The 17158-nt window shown below is 57.4% G+C and overlaps 1 protein-coding gene across 4 annotated transcripts in view; it reads right to left on the bottom strand.

Moving 5' to 3' along the window:
• TMPRSS6 (transmembrane serine protease 6) overlaps nt 1-13908 on the bottom strand; it is a 35414-nt gene extending 21506 nt beyond the window's left edge. The window contains exons 1-6 of one of the 4 annotated variants that reach the window (XM_037846303.1): nt 13702-13908; nt 7947-8143; nt 3461-3594; nt 2154-2221; nt 1485-1669; nt 1195-1236 (exon numbers count right to left, since the gene is read on the bottom strand). In XM_037846303.1, coding sequence (XP_037702231.1) covers nt 1195-1236; nt 1485-1669; nt 2154-2221; nt 3461-3594; nt 7947-8142 — 625 coding nt within the window. In that variant the 5' untranslated portion in view covers nt 8143; nt 13702-13908. The other 3 variants (XM_037846300.1, XM_037846304.1, XM_037846302.1) reach the window with 3 other exon arrangements.
• Nucleotides 13909-17158: the final 3250 nt, after the last annotated feature.

Here is a 17158-nt window from a genome sequence, read left to right as displayed (position 1 = left end):
CTCTCTTGGATCTCTGTCTGGGGAGGCCCCCTAAGGCTCTGTAAGAGTTAATTTATAGAAATGGTTTTGGTTGCATAGAAAAGATAGACCCAAAAGCTATCTAACTATAGGCAACTGACTTTGCAATCTCACGCCAGCATTCTTTTTTCACTGATGATAGATAAATGGATGATAGATAGATAGATAGATAGATATGGATAGATAGACAGATAATCAGTTTCTTCTATTCTTCCTTGAATCAATGTTACCATCCTACTGGTTCCCTCATTAATCATTAAATAAATCTTTGACACATGCTCACTATATTTGTGTATGAGAATCACGATTTCAACTTTTTATGAATTTTGCCTTGACCCCCACATCTCTGTTGGCCAAGGCAGTAAGAGTCTGACCAGCAAGATGGGGGGAACGGAAGGCCATAGAAGGCACCACTGGGGTTTAAACTCTGCCTGCCTCCACGAGCAGGGGCCAAGGTCCTTTCCCCCGCCTCAGCTCTGGTAGAAACCCTGACAGTGTAGGAGGACCCTGAGAATTGAGGGGCACAGGCAGGACGCTGCCCAGCTCGGGAGCTGCCAGTCACGCAGGCCACGTTGCGAACAGTGCCCCCTGGAGTTGTGCAGCACGGTGTCCTGCTGGTGATCTGCTTCCCGGGGCCCAGAAGGACGCTATGGGGAGTCTTGGAGAAAAGCAAGGTGGCTCTAGCAACATGGCCCCAGAGGGGAGGAGAGGAGCAGGAGGGCAGATTGGCCTGGCTGAGAAAGAAAGGGGAAGGTGGAGAGAGTAGCCTTAAATGTGACGAGACCGTTACCTCCAAAGACCAAGTTTCAAGTCCAAAGCGACTGCTATATCTCGAATCAGCAAAATTACTTTTTTACCGTCAGTGGAAACAGTAGCTTGTGGGCGAGATGAATTCAGTGACAGAAAAGCAGAATCACATTTACGGACAACTAAACCTGCCACTCGCCCTCACCCTCAGTACAGGGCACACATTCACACCCACACGCGTGACACACACATCCGCGCACACGCGTGCACGACCCCTCCTCCCCTCCGCCCAGGGGCATCTCCTGGGTGAAGCCCAGGCCAGGGCTCTCTGCACCCACCATGGAAACCAAGCAGCCCTGACCCTCAATCAAGCCAAGGAAAACCCCTACTCAAAAGGAAAGCCGGGAGGAAAAAACAAAGGTAGCGTACCCAGCGTGGAATTCAGTGCAACTATGTCTTTCACACTGGCTTCTGTTAAAAGGAAATGAACAAACAAATAAAAAAGGACAAAAATAAATAAATAAATAAAATGAAATACAATAAAAATAAAATAGAGGAGACCATCAGAGCCAGCCCTGTCTGAGATTCACCTTGAATGCCTCCCAGCTCCCGCTGCCCCTCTGAGGTCACTGGGGGTGGGGGTGGGCGCCCCAAGAGCATCCCGGGCCCCGGCCGCCTTCCCCACCCCCACCTTGCTGCCCACCGTCCGCAGTACTGACCGAGGATCACCAGCCCCTCGGGGTCCGCCTCGTACTCGGTTCTGTAGGACACTGCGGCCGAGCCGTTGGCCGTGGACAGCAGCTCCTCCACTAGCAGCGCCTGCACCACTTCGGGGCTCAGCAGCGGCCGGCGGCGCTCGGGGATTTGGAGGATGAACCAGAAGAAGCAGGTGAGGGGCCCCTCCCTAGGGAAGGTGGAAGTGAGGGGGGCCTGGAAGGAGCCCAAGGTCCGGCCCCCACCCGGCCCCTTCTCCTGCGCCCCAGGCAGGGCCCCCAGGAGCTCTGAGGGAGGTGCACACAGCATCCCCATTTCACAGGCGAGGAAACTGAGGCACAAGAGGTGACACTGTGTGCCGTAGACCTCATCGGAAGTGGCGAAACTGGGATGTGGACACGAGTCATGCTGGCCAGCCCCCTGGGCCTCACCCAGCACCCACCAGCCCTCGACAAGCCCATGACATCCACTGTCTAATGTAGTCTGGACCACACCACTGGGCCCATTCTACAGATGAGGGAGCCATGCTGATTGAGGGGAGGTCATGCACAGGAAGCCAAACGCCTCTCCTTGCCTCAGTTTCCCCATTTATAAAACGAGGGCATTGCACCCGAAGCCTACAGAGTCCCTTCCCACTCTTTGGGGCTGGGTAGGGAGGGTCAGGGGCAACTCACCCAAAGGAGTAGACAGAGCTGGAGTTGTAGTAAGGACCCAGACGGGTGCTGACAATGAGCTCCTTGAGCTGCAAGGAAGAAAATAATAATAACCCCCAGCATTAACGTCCCGCAGGGGCAGACAGCCCCTCAAGATTCCGGGGCACCTTCCCACATGGGTGTCCTCCACCAATGAGCCCAAGGAGACCCGGGGGTAGAGAGTCTTGCCCGCAGTCACCTGGCACAAACCTTTCGCCCATTCCACCCTTCTGCCCCCCACACCCAGACATCGCCCCTCCACCCCAGCTCATGCCTCCACCACCAATGGCCTTCTCACCCCCTTGTCAAGAGCCACTTGAAACTCTGAAAAGTCCCTCTCGGCCCCACATCCCCTTCCTCACCTCCCCCCAGCAGCTGTGGGCACAGCCCGCTGCTCTGATCAGCTTAGCTGGTTGGAGCTTTGCACGTATTGAAGCACAGTGCTGATGGCAGGATTAAATGAGTAACTATATGTTCGTAAAGCACGCTGAGTGGCACAGAGATAATGTCCACGCTGTCTTGTTCCTTCCCTCCGAGGCAGCTCCCCTCACTTCACAAATGAAGGAACAGAGACACTTAGGTCAGGTTCCCTGGAAGCAGACCCGGAGCCAAGGATGTGGGGCAAGCGACTTATGTGGCAGTGATTCGGGGCAATACCCTTGGGGAGTGGGGAAGACAGATGCGGAAAGGAGGGCGGGCAGCACAGGATGGTGGTGAGCAGGTTACAGTCGGGCAACCGAGGCTCAGTCCAACAGGGAACCGCTGGGAGAGACTGTGCCGTATCCTCAGAATCGCCCTCCTGCCGAGGCCGAGGGAGCCGGGATATTTATCCACCAGCTCCCACCTCTCCTTGGCTGAGGGCTGCTCCGGGGCATGTGAGCTTCAGCACTTCTGGCCCTCCATCCCGCAGCGGCAGGTGCTCGCAGAATCACGTCTTCTCCAGAGAAGCGAGCCGTCTGCAGGCGCAGGAAGTGAGTGCCCAGGCCATGGGGACCCGTCAGCATCAGCCACGCTGCGCTGACTTTCCTAAGGTCACACTCCACAGAAGTGGCACATCAGCGTGCATTTGACCCTAGAGTCTATTCACATTCCCACCACCCTACACCATAGCCTCTTCTTCAATAGCCAGCCCCATCATGCCTAGAATTGGACTCTGCTCCTTGAGTGCTCCAGGTGTGTTGACTGGTTGGCTTGTCATGATCAGAACCCCTCCCTGCTCCTTTCTTGGCTCCAGGCCCCTTCCATCTAATCCTAGAGCCCCTCCCTCCAACCCCACAATCCTTCCCTACCATCTTCTGTGCTTTGGCGGTTTCACTGCGGAAAGCACTGGACTCCCGGCGGGCAAGGTCCTGGGAGAAGTGGTGATTGAGCACTCGGAGGCTGCCTGCGTACACCTGGCTGACCGTCACCTCCGCCTTGTACCCTGGCCAGGAAGAAACCAGCAGAGTTAACCACGGGAGCAGACGGAAGGTGCTCCTGTCTTCCCCAAGCCACCTTCCGCCACCTCGGACCCTCAGCTCAGCCTGAGCATCTTCGGCCTCCAAGGCACCATCATCATCATCATTTTTGTCATTGTCACTGTTGTCGTTGTCATCCAAGGTGGCAGAGAGAAGAGGGACACCCACATGGGCCCAGAAGGTCAAGTTCCCAGATTAGCACCTCTGTGGCCAACTCCAAGGAGTTGACAGTGTGTGCTAAGCACCTACTATGTGGGGTGCCCTAGAAAACCAAAACAGACGTGCCTCGCTTGTGGGTCTGACAGTGGTGGGTGAGACGGGAATTGCCCCGACGACCACATGACATGCAGGAGCCACCTGTGAGGAGAGACCCCAGGGAGAAGCCCGCTGTGCTATTGAGAGGGTGTGACAAAGAAACTTGGCTGGGCCGGAGTGACCTCTGATCTGTGAGGACGGGGAACGTAAACTGGGAAGAGGGGAGGGAGAACAGTCTCTTCCAGGCAGAGGGCCCAGCGTGGGTAAAGGCCCTGGGGCAGAGGGACCATGGTGCGACGTGGCTAAAGACCCGTCTGGCTGAAGGAATCAGAGATGGGAGAGGGCAGCCAAAGGCCCGGGCGTCAGCAGGAAGTGGCCAGGCAGACCCTTGTGGGGTTTTGTCTTTGCCTGGTGAGCAAGATACATCAGGAAAGGGTTAAAACCAGGGATGACATCATCAAATTTCCATTTGGCAAAGGTTGTTTTGGCCAATGTGCCAAGAGTGGATTCATAACCCGGGTTTATACCCCTAGTCATGCATGGATTCATTCATTCAACAACTCTTTACTGAGAACGTCCCATATACAGGGAATGGTCTGAAGACTTGGGAATACATCAGTCTAGAAATGAACAAAAGACTAAAGAAAACCTGCCCCTAAGACTTTATAGTCTAGCAAGGAAGACAGACAATAAGCAACAAACGTAGTGTGTGATGTTAGAGGTGATGGTGCTGGCACCTCCAACCATCAACATCAAGGCCGGGGAAGCACGCGATGGAGCAGCCTTGTGGACGTGTATTTGGGGAAAGAGCGTTCTGGGCAGGGGGGCCAGCAAGTGCCAAGGCCCTGGGGCAGGGGCTCGCCTGATGTGTCTGAGGAACAGCAAGGAGTGAGCAAGGGGCGAGCAGGAGGAGAGGAGACGGCTGGGCAGGGGGGCGGTGGCGGCCGCATAGGCCCTTCCTGGCACGTCCTGGTGGGACTCTTGTTTTTACTCTGAGACAGGTGGGAGGTTTTAATGCTCTGGTTCACTTTATACAACAATCCCTTCTGTTATTGCACCAAGAATAAAACCCAAGGCAGCAAGGGCAGAGGCAGGGAAAGGAGGGGGGTGGTGACTGGGGTGGTCCGGGTGAGGGCAGACGGGCCTGGATGGGTGGCGGCAGCAGACTCAGGGAGAAGTGATTCGATTCTGGGTGTCTTTGGGGGTTCGAGATGACTGGGTTTGCCAGCAAGTTGGGGGTGGGGCGTAGAGGAAGAGGGGAGTAGGGGAGCACCTGGAAGATGAAATGGCTTTGGACTGGCATGCAGGTATGTGCACGGCTCAGGTGTGGGGAGAAGACGGAGAGCCACAACCGATAGTGATGGTCTGAGATGCCCCTTAGATGCTGGGAGGAGGGGCTTTAGGGAGAGGCCTGGCTGGAAATGAGAATCTGGGAGTCGTAAGGGTATCAGAGGCACTTAAGGCCCGTGGGACTGGGTGAGATCATGACAGAAGTGGCCTGGAGAGGGGAGGAGTGGCCCTCCACGGCAAGGACCCCAGGAAGAAGCAGCCGTGAGCTGAAGGCAAAAAAATGCAGGGCTTCAGGGATTCCCAGAAGTAAGGGGTGAGCAAAGGGGGCAGACGCTGCCCGTGAGTCGCTGCAGCGAGGCCTGGGAACCAGCGTTTTTTGGAGATCTCACACGAGCTGCTGGAGTTACTACAGGGGCGAAAGCCAGATAAGAGAGGGTCACAGGGAGACTGGCGGGTGCAGGGTTGGAGGCGGTGGCGTGCAGGGACAGCTCTTTCCCAGGAGTTTGCTGCAGAGGGGAGGGAGGAATGGGGTGCTCCAGGGATGGAGGGACCCTAGAGGGTTTCGGCGGTGGGGGTGTTGTGTGGGCACTGGGGGTGGGAGCCACCGACTGAGAGTAGGGTGGGCTTATGACAGGGCACCACTGCGGGAGGGCAGGGGGCAGGAGGCAGAGTGCGTGGGTGCAGTGGGAGGGCGTGGTGGCCAGTGGAGGGCGGTGGTTGGGGGGAGTTATTGCTGGAGTTTTGCCAAGAAAGAGTTCTTTCCACTCATGTGAACGGAGGGGGAAAGGAGCAGGGGCCGCAGTGTGATCCCCAGGCTGTATCAAAGACCCACTCCCGGGACCGGGCGCAGCAGCCAGGAGAAGGGTGCAGCCCTGGGGCCGAGCGCGCCCCCACCCTGGGCAGCCAGCCCTGGCCTCGGATGGGCAGCTTTCTGCGCCAGGCTGAGGCTCAAGCAGAGCCCTGTTCTAGCCTAATCGGCCACTCTTCCATCTCCCTTTCTCACCAGAAACCCCCGAGGGCAGGGCCCAGCTCATCCTGGAAGCAAAGCCGGGGCCCAGGGTGGAAGGACTCGTTCCAGCATCCCGAGGCGCCTCTTCTACCCTTAATCCCTTGGGCGGGTGGGTGGAGGGTGGAGGGTGGCTCCCCACCCCCCAGCTTAGCAGCACCCAACCCTGGGTCCTCAGCTCCACCCCAGGGGGATTTCCCTCTGAAGCATAATCAGGAGGAATTTAGACTCTTCTGCAAGGAAAGGATTGGCAAGCGTGTCCCTAGCCTCCAGCGCGCTGCAGTTTACCCTTAAGACTAATTATCCTGCCGCCTAAGGAGGCCGCGCAGCCATGCCACTATCTGGGGCGCTGGCTTCCTGCCGGTGGTGAAGTGCACACGGTTTCCTCTCCCTACCTGCGCTGCTTTGCTCCGAGCAGAATCACAATCCACCTTCCGAGTCGTTGCAAGCAGGTCGAGCCTGACATGGGGCTCCCGACAGGGTCACCCCTAGAGGCTGATCCTGCCCCCCCACCCGACCTCCTCTGGGGCTGGACCCAGGTGGATCTCCCTGGCCACTGGTTCAGTGTCTTCCAGTGGGCCCAATTCCACCGTGAGATTGAGTACCGTTCAGCGGGAAGTCGGTGAGTTGTCCCTGCATGGCCACGCTCAATTATAGTGGCTCTGTTGGACCCCGCTGCCAAATCACAAGGCCAGAGTGGAACCAGCACAGAGCCTGGCACACAGGACTGAACAACTGCATTAGTCTTCTAGCTGTGCAGGGAGCATTCCTGCACGTACCATCTAATTCAGTTTATCTATTATTGCCCGATACCAAGCACTAAAGGACTGAGATATGGTCTCTGTAGTTTTAGAGAAAGATGTAGTAGGTGCTCAATGAGTGCTTATTGGATGGACAGATGGATGGACAGATGGATGGATAGATGGGCTGGAGCATGGGCCAGCTGCTCCTGGGGCTCCAGGGTACTGATGGAGGGCTGTGATACGGGGGGTGGGGCAAGGCTAAGGACATGCCAGAGGCCCCGAGCCTGGGTGCTCTCCACATTCGCAGCCCCCCCCCCCCCACTGTTGAATTCTGCACAGGCCCAAGCTGGGATATGAAAGCCATCTGTGTACATGGACGCCCCCGGAGGCCCAGGCCGGTGTCCCCCACATTCATCTCCTTTCCTGCTGAACCCTAGAGACCCAGAGGTGCTTGAGCTGTGGTCCCCACACTGGAGGAGCACCCAGGCTGGGCGCGAGTGAGCAGAGACACTAATTAGCACCGGGCACCATGGGCACCACTGAGCCTCCTTCAGGAGAGATAGGCTGGCTCCGAGCCCCAGGAGCAACCCCGGAGGGCTGAGGGCAAGGGAAGGCCATGTTTACACTCCTGGCTTGTTGGGTTGTTAGGGTTAGGGTTAGGGTTAGGGTTAGGGTTAGGGTTAGGGTTAGGGGTTAGGGGTTAGGGTTAGGGTTAGGGTTAGGGCTTGTTGGTTCACAGTAAATGGGTGCTGGGGAGCCCACCATCCCCAGCTGGTGGGGAGCTAAAGGAACACTTGTCTGAAGAGGAAACAGGCCCCAGTTGAGCCCAGGACATAGAAAGCAGTTGCTGCAGCTCCCTCCTCACAGGATGGGAAGGAGCCTCAGAGAGAGGACGTGACTTGCCCAAGTTAGCACAGCGAGTTGCCAGGCCTTGCTGAGCCTGGAATCCTGGTCTGTCCTGCTGGGACCCCAGGCAACCCCGAGCCCTCCCCAGGTGCCTCTCTAGGTGGGCCCAGGTGGTTACCTAGAAAATACCAGAGCAGGACCCCCACCGAAGCCAGCGCGACCAGGGCCAGCCACAGGGGCGCCAGGCGGAGGTAGTCCCGGGCTTTCTTCTTGGAGTCCTCAGGGCCCTTGAACATCCCCTCCGGCTCTGCCTCCTCGCCTTCGCCTCCGTCGCCCTGCCCGCCAGCCGCCTGGGGGGCCTTGGCCATGGGCATCCTGGCAAGGAAAGAGACCATGGTTGGAAACAGCCCAGCACGTGCACAGCAGCCTTCACCAAGCACCAGCTGTGCACAGAAGTAAGACAGGGCCCTGCCTGTTGGAGGAGAAGGATGATGCCAGCCTCTGTAAATGAGGGTCTGCACCCATTGGGCAGAGGAGGAGACTGAGGTGCAGAGTGTTTCAGTCACAACTCAAACCAGGGTTTTCCCAGACTCATTGTCCAGTTGTGATTTTGATATCTGACGTTCACTACCAGCCATATTTTATAGATGAAAAAACCAAAGCTCAGAGAGGCTAAGCCACTTGCCCAGGGTCACACAGTAGGTAGGTGGCTTGAGCCCAGCTGTCTGACTCCCTGCTGTTCCCACTACTTGGGGCCACTTCTTGTAAATGAGCTGTTATTTAATAAATCATGACTGCATCGTAACTGAGTGTGCGTCCTCTCTGCCCCAGGTCTGCAGCTCCATCTTCAGACCCTCCACCCCACAAGCAAACTTCTGAGCCTTATTTGAAGTCTCAGGCAGGGTTTTCCACAGCACAGAGAAAGGCCTCCCAGCAAAGCAAGGATTCGGGACCAGTGGGCAGCTAGTCTCCTCTCACTACATAAATAAATGGCCACCTGGCTTTAAATACATCTCCGGAAGCTACTGGGGGGTGGGGGTGGAGGGACCCTATTTGGGCTATATCTAAGCTTGGTTGTTTTTGTTTTTGTTTTTTTTAAACATTTATTTGTTTTTTATTAGAGAAGTTGTGTAATCACGCATGAACTACAGGATTTCCATATACCACCCCACTCCCGACACCTTGCATCGGTGTGGAACATTTGTTACAACTGACGGCAGCATTTTAAAAATAATTGTACTTTTTTTAAACAATACTGACTTTTGTTACCATAGATGAAAGATTATTACAATCGTACTGTTATCTCTCATCCATAATTTATATTAGTTGTTTTTTTCCATAAACTAGCCTATTACTAACACCTGTATTAGTATCATACATTTGTTATAATCCATGAAAGAATATTCTTATACTGTACTATTAACTGTAGTCCATAGTCTATAATAGAGTTCACTGTGTTGTACAGTCCTGTTTTATCTTTTAATTTTTATTCTAGTAATAAACACATCCTAAAGTTCCCCTTTTAACCACATTCACCTTTGTAGGTCACTGCTGTTAATTACACACCATCTATTTCTACACCTTTACAACATCAGCCTAAATAGAAATTTGGTACAAGTTAGAAGCTTGGGTTTTTACTCAGTGGGTTTTCTGAAAATCGGCCTCCTCTGCGATGCTCAAAGTCCTACCAGGTGGCCGCGAGGGCCCCGGCCTCCTCCCTGCTCTCCCTCTTGGGACAAGGTCCTGGCGTCCACCACAGTGGTGGTCTTGTGTGGCCTCCGTTGGATGCAAGCAAGGGAGACACCGCAGGTGAGTCACAACTGGGCGTGACACCCCCCCCCACCTCCACCCAGAGGGCTGGGGCGAATGGGGGTGGGGGCTGCTGGCTTTTACTGGACCAGAGCCAGGGATGACCAGTTTTGCCACAGGTGTGACAGCCCCATTCACTGCCCCGAATGCCCTCGGCACCCCAGTGCAAAACACCAGTCCTCTTTACAGTGGGGACAGGAGGCTGAGTGGCAAAGTCTCTTGCCCCAGCCACCCAGTGAGCCCCAGTCCCCAGCACAGAGCCACCTCCCCGTCCAGGGCTGGTTGCCTGTGGGCCAAAGCCCCGTGATCTGAGCAGGGCAGCAGATGATGGGGAGCCCAGGGGACCGGCCAGCAACTCACCCTCTCAGCCCCAGGTCCTCTCCCTCCACCAGAGACAGCTATACCCCTGCTTTACTTTTAAGTCCAGATCACCAAGGAGCTGTTTCTAGAAAACTCACACATGGGGACTCTGTATCAAGTCGCAGCTGCCTGCTGTTTCCGATGCTTTATGTGCATTCTCTCGCCTCAGCCTTACTACATAGACCTTATTATCCCCATTTGACAGGTGAGAAAACTAAGTGCAGAGGGACTGAGCAGCTTGGGTCACACTCACACAGTCGGTAAACAGCAGAGCCAAGCAGTTCGTCTCCAAGTGGGGCTCTCACCACCACTCTCCACTGCCTCATAGACCATCGGTGTACAGATGGGGAAAGCGAGGCACAGAGGTGGTCACTGGATCAGTTAGAAGCAGTGCCCAAAGGGGCAGTGTGGGGCGGAACCCCCTGTCAGCCTTGCCCGCCCTCCCTGGTGCCCAGGCTGGGCTCTCACTCTGTGGATGTTGCATCCCTCCTAAATCTTCCCCCTGCTGCCATCAGCTCCGGCCTGGACTCCTGGAGTGGCCCCTGGCTGTGCTCCCTGCCTCCTCCCACCTCCGGTCCTTCCACGCAGCCCCACCTTGTCCCTGGAGAGACCTCTCTGCCCAGCTCCAATCACTCACCTGCTCAGGATCTTTTCTCGGCTCCCAACCACCTGCGATCCTAAGCCCAGGTAGCCTCAGTACCCAAGACCCTCCACCCCGAGGCCGCTGCCCACCCCTCTTCTAGCCCTAGCCTTCATGGGGCCCAGCACCCCACAGGCCCGCGAGACCCTGCCTCTGCCCGGAGGACGGCGCGAGTCCTCAGAGGCCAGCTGCCAGGCAATGAGTGCAGGACCTGGCAGGTAAGCTGCCGCCTCCCCTGGGTGGCCCTCGATCAGAGCAACACCAGGCCTGGCTTTTGACCCTGTCTCTCTCCCCCACCAGAAAGGGAGCCGCCAGGGGCCAGGCCTGTGTTTTCTTCCCTTATTCCCCATTGAACCCAGAACATGGTCGGCCACACGGATGGATGATTGGTGCATGAATGAGTGAATGAATGAATGCAGCTGGGTCTCCAGACTCCTGACGCAGTGCTCTCTCTGTACATCTTGCTGCCTCCAGGAAGCAGGAGTTGGGAGGCTTGGAGCGAGGGCTTGGATGAAGGGGTTGGCCCAGGGAGTCCTAATTCAGTTATTGAGTCACAAGTCACCTCAGTTGTCAATGCCAGGCTCTGTGCTGAGCATGGGAGACACGATGGTGAATATAGGAGAACTTTTTCCCACATTCTCGGGGCTTATTGTCCAGCAGCAGAGAGAGGCAATGGATAATTGTGAAGATGACCATGCCACCCCTGCCTGTCACTGTCACCCAGTGCTCCCCCATTGTCCAAGGTCCAAACTGCCAGAACAGTCCATGGCTCTAACTTCCAAAGGTGCCCAGATTCAACCCCTTCTCTGCACTTCCACTGCTCCCTCCATCCTGGTCGCCACCATCTGCCACCTCAACTGCACTAGCCAGTGGCCCAGCCACCCTCTCTGGTGAATTCCCACTCAAGTGCCAGACTGACCTGTCACCCTCTGCTCTGCTCCCCACCCTCCCTGGGCTCCCACCCACACAGCATAATCCGAGGTCCCTATTGCAGCCCACAGGGGTCTATGTGACAAAGTCCTTGCCCGTCTTCCTGTCCTCTCCCTCCCTCTGCTGCAGCCACGCCCATCTCCTTGCTGTCCCTCCAACACACCAGGTACACAGCCACCTCAGGGCCTCCACACTGGCCGTTCCCTCTGCCTGGGACACTTTTCCTTCTGTCTGCTCCATGGCCCACTCCCTCACCTCCTCTAAGTCTTTACTCAAATGTCATTTCTTCAGAGAGGACTTCCCTGACCCCTCACCTCCAATCCTTTGCCTGCTGCATCTTTCTTTATAACTTCTCGAGGCTTAACCTGCATGATATGCTTACTCGTTCTTTGCCTGCCCCCTCCCTGGCTGCAGACAGCATGAGAGCAGCGGCGTCGTTCTGTTCACTGCCGTGTGTCTGGCTCTCGAGCAGAGCCTGGCATGGAGCTAGCATGCAGTAACTGCTGCTGCACAAATGAGTGAGAGGCCCAGTGCCCTCCTCCACGCTGCCTGGGGCCTGGCCCGTCTCTCCAGCCTCCGGGCTCCCCGCCCCTCCCTTTCCCTGCTGCGCACCCAGAGATACTGGACTTCTATTGGTTATCAATTCCTATCATGAGAATAACAGCAAACATTTGTGGGTCAAGGGCTCTCGGCCAGCCCTAGGCTAGGAGCCTCACGTGACTGTGCCTTGACCCCTGCGCGTTCTCGCTTGCCGCCAAGCCTAGGCACTCTCTCCTCCTTCTACCTGGCTCCCCATGGCCTGACCCCCCGGTCTGCCTGGCTGCTTTCACGGCCCCTTCTGGCCTCATCAGCTCAGAACCACCTCCTCGTGACAGCTCCCCCAGAGTGCCCAGGAGGGTCGGCTGCCCCCGCAAAGCGTCACTGCGCAGTTGACCTTGTGGCATTTTCTGGGCTCCCCAATGGCAGGCTCTTGGAAGGAGGGTCTGTGCCCTGATGGCCAAGGGGTTTGAAGGGTTCTGCCCTGCTCTGACAGCCCCTAGGGGCAGCCACGCCTCACCCTCTCCTTTCATTCTGACCACTGGAGGATCCTCAGTCTGCCTGCCAGAGGCTGACTGCCAGTGGCCTGTCACCGTCTGCCCTGCTCCCCACCCTCCCTGGGCTCCCACCCACACAGCATAATCCGAGGTCCCTGTTGCAGCCCTGCGCCACACCTCACCAGCAGAGAGCTGGACGCCGGCAGGTGCAGATTTGGGGTCAACTCCTATATGTGGAGCTCCTGCCATGTGCCATGCCTGGGCCAGGCAACTCTGCAAACTGCATTCCATTTCAGCCTCCAGCAGTCGGGACGTTCGTTTTGCTGCCTCTATTTAATCGTTTGGGAAACTGAGGCACAGAGCAAAGGAATGACTCATCTAGTGCTGGAATTCTAATCTAGGACCGTGGGAGGTGCCTTCCGTGAGGCCAGTGGGGCCTGGAGTAAATCCCTACCGGCCACTCTCACTGTGTGTCCTGCCCCTGAGTGTGCGGGGGAGTGAGTGACAGTCCCTTCCAACACACAAACAAGCAAACTCACACACACACGTACGCAGACGGAGACACTCTGAGGCAAGCACATACACACCTGTTTGTCATACACAAACTCAAAGGTGCACACCCGCATATCTTTCTCTCCTGCACACACACGCGCGCGCACACACGGCCAACTGCATTCAACTCTGAGCCTGGGAGCTAAGGGGCCCCAGGAGCTTAGGGCAGCATGCAGGGGTGGGTGTGGGGCTTTGGGCCCGTCTCCCACCCTGGAGAGCCATGTGGGGTACCTGGGTGTGGGAGGGGCAGCATGTCCAGTCCTGCAGGGCAGGAGTGGTGTGGTCAGCCCAGAGAATTGGGCCTCTCTCCTCCCCCTTGTCTCAGCCCAGCACCCAGGGCCCCTGCAGGAACCACGGGCCTCCCAGCCCCCAGTGCCTGAGCACCCCACCCCCCAGCCAATGCCCCTGCAGCAGGCTCTGCCTGGCCTTGTCCTTCCTCCCCCAAGCCCAGCTCTGCGGAGCCCCCACCTCCCACCTCACCTGCAGGCCTGGCCTCCGAGTAGCACAGACAGCTCCTGCCCCAGGGAGCCAGGCCTGGCTCTCCGAGTGGACACTGTCACTGGGCCATTCATACGTCCCGGCCCCCCACTCTGGAGATCCCCGCTTACCTCTGGGAGCGGCAATGGATGCAGGGCCTACGTGCAGGCCTCGGGAGCCTCTGTTTGTCCAGGCCAAGGTCTCCCCACCCCCACCCGGCTGGCCTGGCCTGGATCAATGGCCCCGAGCCATGGCCGGGGTGTCTGACCCTTGTCCTCCGTGGCCTGTGGCCCCAGCCTCCATGGGCCTCCTGCTGGGTCCAGGGTAGCCCTGTGAGTGAGCGCCGGTAAACAGGCAGGAGGCAGGAGGCAGGCGGTTCCCGCCCGGCCGCCCCGCCCCGTGGGCACCTGGAGGCTGGCAGGCAGGTGCGGGAGATCTGAGCTCTCCCCAGGGGCCCGTTGCTTGGTGACATCTGCCTGGTTACACCCCCCGGGTCCCGCAGCATGAGGTGGGACACCCTGTGCAGGTGCTGCAGGGGGCTCATGCAGTGCTCCTTACCTGGACAGGTGAGACCAGATGAGCCCACCAGCCCAAGGGAGAGAAAAGGAGGCTAACCCATGTCCTCTGGGGACAGGAGAGGAAAAAGAAGGGGAGGGTGGGGCTCATTGCTATTTTCTGTTGAGCTGGGAATGATTTTGAAGTCTTACCTGAATTTATAGCACTGGGCTGTGCATTACCTGGCCGATGACCACATGTGGCTCACTAGCCATTAGGATGTGGCCAGGCTGCACAAGTAAGATGCACACCAGGTTCCAAGCTTCAGTGCAAAAACTGAATGTGAAATTCCTCGGTAATTTTTTGTATTGATGACATGTTGACACGATACTATTTTGGCTACATTGGGTTAGCTAACATACATTAATTGATTTCACCTGCTTCTTTCTACTTTTATAAGTATGACAGCTAGAAAATTTAAATCACATTTGTGGCTCATGTGACCGTTCTATCAGCTAGCGCTGCTGCAGAGGTGATGCGCTCTGCCCGGGTATGCGCCCAAGCACATGATATGAACCGGGGTGTCTGTCCCCAGTAAGGGGGTTGGCTTTCAATCAGTGCATGTTCCAATCAGGTGTGCACACCTGAAGCCCTGTGCACTGTGGGTATGGGGGTCCCAAGTTGTGTGTGTACTATAGGATGCGGGCTGTGTGTGGGTAGGGGAAAGTGTGTGTGTGTAATGTGTGTGTGTGGAGCATGGCAGGGGTGTGTGTGTGTGTGTTTTGTGGGAGGCGGTGCAGTGGGGGTGAATTTGTCCCACGCTTGGGCGTACTGGCTGGTGGTCAGCCGGCCCGGCCACGTCTTAGTTGCATGGACCTGGGCAGGTTCCCTGACTCCTGGGAGCTTCTGCTTCCTCATCCGCTAAAGGCACAAAATGAAGCGCCCCTTGACATCTGATGAGATAAGGCACTTGTGAAGCCCAGTGTCACGGGAGGCACCCAGGGGTGCTCAGCGGACGCCCTCCTCCATACATGCCGGCGATGGGGTGGATGCAGTGGCTCTGCGTGCACAGCACCTCCCCGCGTGCTTCCTCCTTGTGTCATCTGCTGGCTACAGTGCGGGCTCTGTAGAGCGTGTGACACAGGGTGTGCACCCCAGATGTATGGGGGGGTCCCGTGTGTATCCTAAGGTACATATCTGGGTGATTAGGGGTCTGGGCACATCCTCTGTACAGCATCATGTGTGGGCTGGGGGGTGGGGGGCACTGTAGGGCTGCTTAGGGATCCTGGGTGGGGACACCTTCTCTCATCTCCTCCTTTTCCTCAGCTCTGCCCGGGACCCAACTCCTGCCTGTGGGCCTAACCCTGACCCGGGGACCAAGGACCCCTGCCTTGCCCCACTCCGGGCATTTCGGCTTCCCCACTCCAACTAACCCCCTTCCCAGGCCCCCACCCCACTGCAAACTTTCCCAGGACGAGCAACGTGGGAGAGAGACAGGGACACCCCAGGCCTGCTGAGCCCGCTCCGTCCTTCAAAGGCAAAGGGCAGAGCAGGTGGTAGCTGGCGTTCTGACAGTCAGGGGCATTGCACAATCCGTGTCCCCGTACCTCGGGGCCTCCCCTGTGGCCATCGATCGGCCAGAGCCAGGGGGAGGGGCAGGCACCTGAGCTCTGTGGAGACAAAGGCCTCGGCTGCCTCGTCTCCCGTGGGATCCAGCCTAGGATGGAGCCCGGATGCGGAGGAATAAACACTTGTCAAGTGAACAAGTGACAGCGACTGCCAACCTCTGCAGTGGCAGCTGGTGACCATCCAGCCTGGTGTCTCTGATGGGGAAGGAGGGTACAATCCTGGGGTGGGAGTTGGGCTGGGAGGTGGTGAGAAGGCAGGAGAGCCGCCCTCCCTAGGCAGCTTGCCTGAGGGACAGTGGGTCTCAGAGCACCGGGAGGCCACGGCGGAAAGACCAAGAGGGTCCAGCCTGCCCTGGAGAAGATTCTGGAACATCAGCCTGTCTCTGAAACCCTCAGGGGAAGGCCGGTACTCGAGGGGGTGGGCTCCAGATGCCCCAGCCAGACACTGTCTAGACAGATGTCTAGGAGGACGGAGCCCCAGGGCCTCAGAGGCAGGGCGAGGAGGGCAAGAACAAGCTGGCTGGTGACACTGCCTGGACCAGTGTTTCAAAGTTCCCACGTAATTCCTGAGTCCTCCAGTCGCTTCTGAAGCACACACTGTCCCACATCTGAGGCCCTACCTCCCTCGCTCCCCTCACAAATCCGCAGTGGTCAGTGCTGCTCCCTTCACCCCACTCTGGAGGCTTGGGGTGGGTGGCCCCACTGGTGAGAGGAAAGCAAGCTCCCCGGCACCCCTGTCCATTGCACGGTGCGTCCAGTGCAACTCGCCTGCTCGTGTATTACAGAGGTGTCAGCTCCAAATGCAAAGCCGAACTGGTTGGTGTCTGGCCTGGAAGCCACTGACCGAGCAAGGCACAGGCTCGGCCCTTGAATTGTGCAGCTGAACCTGGGGGTGGGGGGTACCACAGTGGACAGAGGCTGGGTGCTCGGCCATGGAGGTTCCTTCCCTTCCACCGTCCCCCCCCAGAGCACTGAATGGAGGACGGGACCCTCGGCAGGACTTACAGATGCTCATGGAGCTTCGAGGAACAAGAACCTGTCAGGATGGCCTGGCAACAGGCCAAGTGTGACACCTCACGGGGGTCGCTGCTCTGGCAGCCCCCCTTCCCTCGTTTGTGCAGGGGGTTCAGGGTTCCCGAGAGCCCTTGAGGCTCTAAGGCTCTATGACTTTGTGACACTGTTAATCAGACACACGACTGCTCTCCTCCCGTAATAAGAAAAGTGTCACCTGTGCCTTGGGGACCCGGCTTCTGGCCTCTGTCGATAGGTGCAGCGGGGGGAGAACTCACCGGGCCCCTGGCCCGCCCCGTGGCTGCTTTCCCAGCCGAGTGGTCAGGAAGCCACCGCTGCTGCAGGGGGTTGTGTGAAGCCATGTCGGGGACGCAGGATGGAAACTGCATGTGTCACCCAGCCTGGCCTGGCCTCCTCCGCCCTGAGGTTCCAACAGGAGGGGCTCCCGGAACAG

Source organism: Choloepus didactylus, chromosome 8 (assembly GCF_015220235.1).
Source record: "Choloepus didactylus isolate mChoDid1 chromosome 8, mChoDid1.pri, whole genome shotgun sequence".
Lineage (NCBI taxonomy): Eukaryota > Metazoa > Chordata > Mammalia > Pilosa > Megalonychidae > Choloepus > Choloepus didactylus.
This window is presented reverse-complemented; position numbering and strand designations above follow the sequence as displayed.